The following is a 9,808-nucleotide window of genomic DNA, read 5'->3' as shown; positions in this document are numbered from 1 at the left end:
CTTCTTGGCTGGCTTTTGTGCTTAAATGTCCTGGAGTTGTTGGCTGCTCCAAGGAGAATGCCAGAAGAGTGACAACATGTGTGTGGGCTGGCTTTTAGCAACAGTTTTCTTTCATGTAATTCCAACGGAAAAGTAAAGCTGCAAACAGCGTTGAACAGGCCCCTTACCCCCGTTGCATCGCAGGGTTCACGCGAGTCGGCCGGCACGCCTGACACTTGTGGTCCCGATGCCCTGACTCACCTCCCAAAATGTCATGCCAAAGTTAGCATGTTAACAGTCAACGTGTAAAGTACCATGTTCTTTAAATTTGAAGTGTTTGGCTGCAAAATTGTCTGAAAAAGTTAGCATGCTAATGTAACAGCTAGCACATGTCAGGTACCAAGTAAAATGACCATGAAGTGAACCGCTGTAAAAGTAGCTAAACAAGTTAGCATGCTAGCATATTAAAGGTAGCATGCTAACAGTAAGCATGTGTCAAGTACCATGTTATATGAATTTGAGGTGTTCGGCTTCAGAATTGGCTTAAAAAGTTAGCAAGTTGACAACTAGCATATGTCAAGTACCTAGTAAAATGACCCCAAAGTGAACCCCTGTAAAAGTAGCTAAACAAGTTGGCATGCTGGCATATTATAGTTGGCATGCTAACAGTTAGCATGTGTCAAGTACCATGTTATATACATTTGAGGTGTTCAGCTGAAAAATTGGCTTAAAAAGTTAGCATGCTAACAGCTAGCCTATGTCAAGTACCAAGTAAAATTACCCTAAAGTGAATCGCTGTTAAAGTAGCTAAACAAGTTAGCATGCTAATGTTAGCATGCTAGCATATTATAGTTAGGATGCTAACAGTGACCATGTGTCAAGTACCATGTTATATGAATTTGAGGTGTTCCGCTGAAAAATTGGCTTAAAAAGTTAGCAGGCTAACAGCTAGCCTATGTCAAGTACCAAGTAAAATTACCCTGAAGTGAATCGCTGTTAAAGTAGCTAAACAAGTTAGCATGCTATTGTTAGCATGCTAGCATATTATAGTTAGGATGCTAACAGTGACCATGTGTCAAGTACTATGTTATATGAATTTGAGGTGTTCTGCTAAAAAATTGGCTGAAAAAGTTAGCATGCTAACAGCTAGCATATGTCAAGTACCATGTAAAATGACCCTGAAGTGAATCGCTGTAAAAGTAGCTGCACAGGTTAGTTTGTTAATGTTAGCATGCTAGCATATTGAAGTTAGCATGCTAACAGTGAGCATGTGTCAAGAACCATGTTATATGAATTTGAGGTGTTCCGCTGAAAAATTGGCTGAAAAAGTTAGCATGCTAACAGCTAGCATATGTCAAGTACCAAGTAAAATTACCCTGAAGTGAATCGCTGTAAAAGTAGCTGCACAAGTTAGTATGCTAATGCATGCTAACTTCAATATGCTAGCATGCTAACAGTGAGCATGTGTCAAGAACCATGTTATATGAATTTGAGGTGTTCGGCTGCAAAATTGGCTCAAAAAAGTCAGGCTACCTAGATGGGCTTCTGTCAACAACTCGTGATCTGATTGGCTTTCAACTGTTTATCCACTGAATGTCCTCAGCTCGTTTACACTGCACAGCCGCCGCTAATGTTGATTCAGAAGGCCTCCGGCAGATTTCACACAGCGCTGGCAACAAGCTAGCTGAATTCTGATTGGATAAAAGCGCTAACATAAAAATAAGCAACATTGGAGGCCAATATGACATGAAAAGAATGAATACTTTTATATATTTATGGAAAGTAAATTAAAAATAACATTTCATTGTATTAATTTATGATCATGATTTATGTTAGGCCAGCAGAATAGGCCTTACTGGCCCTGACGGCACACCACTGGGTACAAACAATTACCAATCACCAATCCAGCACTTCAGGGTGTCATCATTTATACCAATTTTGATCAAAATCTGAACTTGGTGTAGCGTTTAATGTTATGTGACGAACCATCACATCAAAGTTTGGCGCCATGCCACGCCCACATCCTGTAGCATTGGCAAACATTATTCACTATCATAGACCATCAGTTTAGTATCTGTCTGATCATCCAAAGTGATGTAATGACAGTTTGATTGGTGATAGCGAGAAGCAGTTTTCGACGCCAAGTTCCACCCACTATGAATGGATACCAATAGATACTGACCCATACGACACCTCAAGGTATCATTATCATCATTTGTACCAATTATGATTTAGATCTGAATTTGTCCAGCCAAATGATTTAAGTTTTGTGTTGTTTAACATTTCGTGGTGAGCCATCAGATCAAAGTTTTGCTCCATGCCACGCTCACATCCTATGTCTACTATATATTCATTTTAACCGCAGATTGTTTGGTCCCTTGAACGAGCTCGTTAGAGTGCGACTCCTGTTTTTACCCTAAAACTGGCAGACGGAAACCAAGATGGGCGACTTCCTGTTTATTTTCAAACATGGCTTCTCGAGACTTTTGCATGCGTGTTCTCCTGATAGACATCTCCATTGATTTTCGTGATGATACAGGAATCTGGTAGATGGGGGTAATTTTTTCAAATTTTTAAGGGGGCACTACAGAGACTAAAATTTTGTGTTTGGTCCCCCAAAAATATAAAAATTATAGTGCACCGGCAAAAATCAGTGAGTTTTCATACATGTTAAGGTCCTCCTAAGTGGGAGGATAACAGTAAACAAAGTAACTAATTTGGCATCCCGTAAACAATAACCTTGTATTTCCTTTAGTTCCTCTCTTCTGTTACACCTGTGTCTTTCCCGCCATTGCACCTTTGGAATGCATCAGGTTCCCTCTCAAGTGTCCTGCGGGGCAAGTCTGTTTGATCAGCAGAGCTGTGGGACAGAAAGGTGAAGGCACCTCAAATGTACACAAAAACAAAAAGAACTGTAACGTTTAATCGGGACATTTTTGTTAATTTCCAGGAGACTTCCATGTGGTGATGTACGAGAGGAGCTGCATTCCGCCGTCCCTCTGTAGTGTCTCCGGCGAAAAGTACATCACGGGGCTCAACTTTACCTTCACCAACGATTGTTGCGACACGCACCTGTGCAACGGCGCCGCAACACCCGTTGCCCTCTACTGGTTGGCCACACTCTTTGCGTCTTATGCATTAAATTGAGCAAAGCGAAGAAAAATATTGCCCAATAAATGCTGGATGTGTACTGTAATCAGTCAAATTGGATTTTCTCCCTGCTGCCCACCAGTAGTAAATGCAGGTTTTCTCTGGGAATCTACAAGTAGCAGGGGGTATTTTTTTAGATATGTGTCTGAACTCTAGTATTCATATTAGAACGGTCCACAAGCTTGCAGCTAGGTGGCAGCAGTGCTCAATTTAATCAACAAACTACCTGTTCTGCCCAGTAGAAGTAGTAAGTACACGTGTGTACAAAGCTAACAGAGGCAATGACATGGAGAAGTTTGTGACAGGATTGAGCAGATAAAAGGAGCCGTGGTCAGCGGCACATGAGAGAATGTAACTCACACAGTGCGTTGTTACAGATGAATACATCAATATTATCAAGTTCTCAATAGACCCCCCTTTGAGAAGCACAGTGTTTATGGTTAAATTGACAGTTTTCTTCCAAAAAGCCTCAAAAAGACTCCAAAGTTAGTCAAAAGCCAAAAAAAAAAACCTATTAATTTGAAAATATTATGTTTCTATTGTCTCCATTAGTGTTTTGAATAACAATTAAAATGTTTTCTTTTACTTTTGGAGCATATTTCCTAAAAAAATGTTGGTTGAATTTACAATTGTTCGACTTTTTGAGGCTCAACTGCACAGGTGTTAAACTCAAAGGATGCGGTACGCCCCATCGTTTTATGCTAATCCAAATCTACTTCATTTGTAGGGCAAACAAACAAATTGACCCTTAATAAATTCATAAAAGAACCAAACTTCATGAATGTTTTTTGTGACCAACAAGTATGTGCTCCAATCACTCTATCACAAAAAAAAAAAAGAGATGTAGAAATTATTGGAAACTCAAGACAGACATTATGTTCTTTACAAATGTATGTAAACTTTTGACAACGACAGTACACACACACACATTGTTGTGTGTGTGTGTGTATATATATATATATATATATATATATATATATATATATATATATATATATATATATATATATATATATTGAACGGGACAAGCGGTAGAAAATGGATGGATGGATATATTCACTTTTACTTACGACCCTTTGAGGGCAGCCATGAAAAGGAGCCCTGCTCTACAAAGGAATGTATTTGATGAATTTTAATTGCTGTTTTATTCATATCCAGTACATTCTATAACAAAATCAAATACAGCCTCACATCATTATAACAATTATAATTTGCTTCGTCAGCAATAATACCAAGTTAAAGATGTAGTCTAAAAATCTGCATAACCTATTTTGACCGTGACATTGAGTTGAGCGTGTAATTAAGTAAACTAAAACTGGTTCTTGCACACACCCTTTAATAGACAACAAGTTTGTCTTCTACTGTCAGAACTAATACACTTAATGGGAATGTTTTCCACATCCTTCCTACAATAAAAGTTATATGAACGTCCTTGTTTCTTTATCCAAGTTAGGTTTACAAATAAATTGACCCAATAAAACTGGGCATTGAGCTGCCATTGTCTTAAATGCTACCTGAAAGTTCATTGGAGCTGCATTATTAATGGAGGTCCAATTTTGACAAAAAAAAAGTATTTCTATGAAAGGAGTCCCTTTTATTACATGAAATTTACCTCAAACATTTTATTATGAAAAATGTACAACTCACACGTCCCATCTTTGAAAAGACACAAAATAGTCAGGAATAATTTATAAAAAGGATAGTAGCAGTGTAAGTTTGTACATTTGATATGTAACAAATGGGTCAAATGGGCAGGAAGTTGATATAATCAGGCTATTGGAGTTTTTCTTGTAGGATATACAATAGGTTCAGATCAGGGGATGTCCTTGTGGTTTGTGAAGCCTTAATAAACTTTGATTGATTGATCAATATTGTATTGCTCTTTGCTTCTCTCACAAGGCCGTCTGTGTGGCGTCAGCGTTGTTGTGTGACCTTTCCGACGGAGGTTTTGGCTCCATATTGGAGGCACTAATGAGAGCTTGCTCCGCTCTGCAACCAATGGAGTCGTCGCCATTTGCCGCCGACTGGCGATCCGATTGAGGCGCAGAATCCACAGGAGGTGACATCATCACCCTTTCCGTGTGCTCACTGGCTGCTCTGTCAGTCACAATCAGGTAGTTGGGCTCCAGCTGGTGGGCGCTGGAGCGGCGCTGCAAGGCATGCTGGGTACACGAGAAGGAGCGCTGCCGGGGGGCCGGCTGGGGTGACAGGAAGTGAGGTGTCACGGCTCGGGGAACTTCCTGTTGCCTCTCTCGGTCCTCGTCCTCCGAGGTGACCTCCTGCAAGGTGCTGATTGGCCGAGGGGAGCGGCCCATGACTCTGGGAGGCACCAGCGCAGTTGCTGATTGGTTGAGCTGCGGTCGCCAGTTCTGAGGGGGCGGGTATTGTACGCTGCCCATGGACCAGTTACTGCAGAGACATCATTAAATAATCATTACGTTAAAAAGGGCACCGTTATTAATGCATTGCTTTCATCTTTCAATACCACGGAAAGTTTTATCGCACAAATGTATTCATCACAAGATTCAGTCATTAAAGCGGACACAATTAGTTGGGGTGCAAAAAAAAAACCAATTCGAATCACGATTCTTATTCATTCCGATTCTAAATCAATTCATAATTTGCAGAAATCAATTTAAAACTTTTTTTTCATAGGAATCAATTTTTAAACATATGTTTTTAGGCCATCTCCATGCAAACAGGAAGAGCTTTTATAACCTGTTGAAAGAGTTTAATTATAATATTACATGGCGAGAATCGGTTTGAATCGAGAATCGTGTTGAATCAAGAATCGATTCTGAATCGAATCATCACCCCAGGAATCGGATCGCATCGTTAGGTGCCCAAAGATTCACACCCCTAACAACTCGACCTGGTAGGACTAACTAATTCAGTAAACTGGCTTACATAGCTATAAGGAGTTCCACAAGGGTCTATCTTTTGCCCACTTGTATTTCCCTTTTACATTTCCGGTAATGTTCTGCAAGTGTACTTTACAATGCGGATGATACAGTTTTTAAGTTAAGCTTCATCATCTACAACACAAACTAACTTTTGTTCGATAAGAAAACCCAAACAGATTATCGCTGCCATTTACAATTCCGAAAATAGGACATATTATGGTTCTTTCTGCTTTAAACTACGCAATAAGCCCCCTTAGCTGAGATTTACTTGAGTTCCGGGGGGATAATTCGGAATGTTTACCTCTGTGGCGGTGGCGTCATATCTCGATGCGCTACCATCCCAGAGAAGGAGGCGCTCCGTCCAGGCATCCCTTGCGTGCCGACCCACGGCGAGTACATCAAAGCGCGCTCTTCCCACAGCATCTCGTTGGCCGAGTCAACGGGAGCGGGCCCTCTTTGGATTTGGTGGGCCAACAGGAGCTCCAGAACTTGGTGATGCAGGCCTTCCCGGGCCACGTCCACCGGGCGGCGCCCTCTGCGGTCATGCAGCTCGAGGTTTGCGCCATGAAGGAGGAGAAGCCGGGCGGTGTCGTAGCAACCGTAGAAGGCGGAGAGAAACAGAGGGGTCTCACCCTGGTGGAGAATGATTGATTAAATATTTCAACCCAGATTTTGAAAAGATTGTTTGCTGCTGTGTTGGCATGACGACCTTACCTTATTGTCTTGTAAGTCCACGGCGGCCCCGTAGCGTACAAGCGTCCTTGTTAGGGAAAGGTGGTTAACTGAGCTTGCCCAGTGCAGGGCCGATCTCCCTGAGTGAGGTGATGTGTATTCCCAGTTGGAGGGGGGAAGGAAGAAGGGAGGGAGTAAGTCAGCCAATGAACAACCATAATACAATAGGTCAAGCCCGGGTGGAGGAGCGGGAGAAGATGGATGTTTGGAGGTGTATGCAGACGTGAGGAAAAGACAAGATGCAAGCGTAAGTGAATGAACAAAGTGAATGCTTGTTTTCGAGCGTGAGGCGCTAACATTAACTTTGTTCTGAGTCAGAGGAAGGCAGCAGGGGAGCTGGAGGAGGAAGAGAGGAAAGAAGGGGGTAAGTTACACCAGATACTCAAATAAACGCTTGCTTCATGCTGATCTTCACCAAGATGACCTTTAAAGGAGAACTGCATTGTTTTTGGAATGTTGCCTATCATTCACAATCCCGATGTAAGTCGAGAACATGTATTTCATTTTTTTATGCATTCTAAGTGGTGATATACAGAAAGTAGGGCTGCGCAAATTAAAAACATTTTAATTGTGATCACGATTTCGGCAGCTACGATTAAATGAGGATGATCGTCTGCGATACAAACAAAAAAAACAGACTTGTCCAGGGTGTACCCCGCCTTCCGCCCGTGTGCAGCTGTGCACCCCTTGCAAACCCCATAAGGGACAAGCGGTAGAAAATGGATGGCTTTGCTGCATTTCAAACCAAGCACGTGGATAACCAACAATTAGCCAACCACCACGGGGCGAGCGATACAGTGGACTAATGTGAAAGCGAGTAAGAGTGAGTGACAACAGAAGTTGAAGGTAGATCAGCCAGGACTCCTGGCTGATCTACCTGGCCCAGGAGCGAGTAAATATTAGCAAAAATAAATGCAATATTACATCAGAGCTCTCTCCTCCAGCAGTGGTACCCAACGATTACCAACAGACACGCATTTTAACCCCGAAACACGACCACACACCTCGCCGTTCTCCAGTCACTCCCGCTCGTTTCCAAAACCCCGGAAATGCTCCCGTGCGGATGAACCAACAACAAACGCTACATCGAGTTGCACGGCGAAGCTACGTTGGTGTGCACAGCCAAACAACCTGTCGAGTTGCAGAGACACACTAAGTACTAACAACACTTCCTTACTTTTCTCAACTGCCATCGTTTGAGCGCACTGTAAAGCTAATAGAGCGGGCCGCCCGCCACCGACGCAAAGTCCCTACGAACAGTTACAAAAGTGCGAATGCCCAAAATAAAGATGAGCGTAACATCACCCGTGCCCCGAAGGACCCCGTATCCATCCACCTCTCAAAGACTCGCCAAAATAACGGATGTAATAATATTTTATTTGCAGTACAATGAATGTGTTTTTTTTATGTGCCTTTCTTGAGTAATCTTATTTTTTCACTTGTTTGCACTTTATGATCCATCCATCTATCCATCCCTTTTCTTCCACTTATCCGAGGTCGGGTCGCGGGGGCAGCAGCCTGAGCAGAGAAGCCCAGACTTCCCTCTCCCCAGCCACTTCGTCCAGCTCCTCCCGGGGGATCCCGAGGCATTCCCAGGCCTGACATGGTCTTCCCAACATGTCCTGGGTCTTCCCCGTGGCCTCATGCCAGTCGGACGTGCCCTAAACACCGCCCGAGGGAGGCGTTCGGGTGGCATCCTGACCAGATGCCCGAACCACCTCATCTGGCTCCTCTCGATGTGGAGCAGCAGCGGCTTTACTTTGAGCTCCTCCCGGATTACAGAGCTTCTCACCCTATCTCTAAGGGAGAGCCCCGCCACCCGGCGGAGGAAACTCATTTTGGCTGCTTGTACCCGTGATCTTGTCCTTTTGGTCATAACCCAAATCTCATGACCATAGGTGAGGATGGGAACGTAGGTAAACCGGTAAATTGAGAGCTTTGCCTTCCGGCTCAGCTCCTTCTTCACCACAACGGATGAAATGGCATATTTATTTTAATTAGCCCTTTGTACATTTTATTTTTTGGCTCCAACACCTCCCGTGACCCTGAAAGGGACAAGAGGTAGAAAAGGGATGGATGAATATTTTTTTATATTTTTATTTTTTAAATGAAAGCCACATTTACATACTGTTTGTTTTAAATAGAATGTGCTAACATATGTTTAATTAATAGTAAATAATGACGATTTTAATATTGATGAAAATAATCGTGATTATTTTGTCCATAATCATGCAGCCCTAACAGCAAGTATGAGGTGGTTAACAAAGCACCTAATGGGATTACACCATTGCGCCCTCCTAAAAAAACAGTGGTGGGCCTTGCGTTTACCACCTAGGCCTTCAGTGATGACCGACTTCAATAATTACCTCTCAAAATACCATAATTTATGTCACCACATGAACATTGCTGGAGAAATACTATACAGGAACACATTTACGCCCTAGTGGGCATTGATCACATCAACAGTGTACAAAATGGGGTTAATTTCTGGCTAATTTAAAAATCAATTAAATCGCATCAGCAATTAAAACATGTCTGATGTGGTACTGTCAAAATTAAAATTGCAAAAAACATATTAAAAGTGAAAAAATAAAATATTTGAACTCACAATTCATAGAACCTATTCGACGCCATATAAACCAGTGGTACCCATCGTCGTCGGCTAATTCAAGTGGAAATAGCAGGTATTTCCCCATTTTATCGCCAGAACAGCTGAGCTAGCTTCCGGGGTTGGCCGACATCGTCTCACAAGATGTAGGTTCTCTTTAAATATCCTTCTTAAAAAAGGCCTTGCAAATATATATCTGCCATCTAATCAACGTTTTGTTCTCCTTCTCTGCTATCGCAGACACTTCCCGCTTCCTGCTAAATTGAAACTTGTGAATGGATACTCACTTTGGAATGACAAGTGAGTATCCAATCACAGTCTCGTTAACAACAGGCTACTTAGATTGGCTACTGTCAACAACTTGTGATCTGATTGGCTATCGCAACTGTCTCTCAACTCTATATGTTCTCAAATTCATCCACTAACGGTCCCGATG

The 9,808-nt window shown here is 42.3% G+C and overlaps 1 protein-coding gene across 1 annotated transcript in view; it reads right to left on the bottom strand.

The window, feature by feature from the left end:
* Positions 1 to 4,199: 4,199 nt before the first annotated feature.
* notchl (notch receptor, like) overlaps positions 4,200 to 9,808 on the bottom strand; it is a 36,260-nt gene continuing 30,651 nt past the window's right edge. Inside the window, exons 9-11 of the mRNA XM_062062725.1 lie at positions 6,747 to 6,844; positions 6,334 to 6,665; positions 4,200 to 5,538 (exon numbers count right to left, since the gene is read on the bottom strand). Of these exons, the coding sequence (XP_061918709.1) occupies positions 5,022 to 5,538; positions 6,334 to 6,665; positions 6,747 to 6,844 (947 nt within the window). The 3' untranslated portion in view covers positions 4,200 to 5,021. The remainder of the gene's footprint in view (positions 5,539 to 6,333; positions 6,666 to 6,746; positions 6,845 to 9,808) is intronic.

This window comes from Entelurus aequoreus, linkage group LG11, assembly GCF_033978785.1.
Source record: "Entelurus aequoreus isolate RoL-2023_Sb linkage group LG11, RoL_Eaeq_v1.1, whole genome shotgun sequence".
Classification (NCBI taxonomy): domain Eukaryota; kingdom Metazoa; phylum Chordata; class Actinopteri; order Syngnathiformes; family Syngnathidae; genus Entelurus; species Entelurus aequoreus.
Note: the sequence above shows the minus strand (reverse complement) of the source record. Positions and strands in the feature narration are given on the sequence as shown.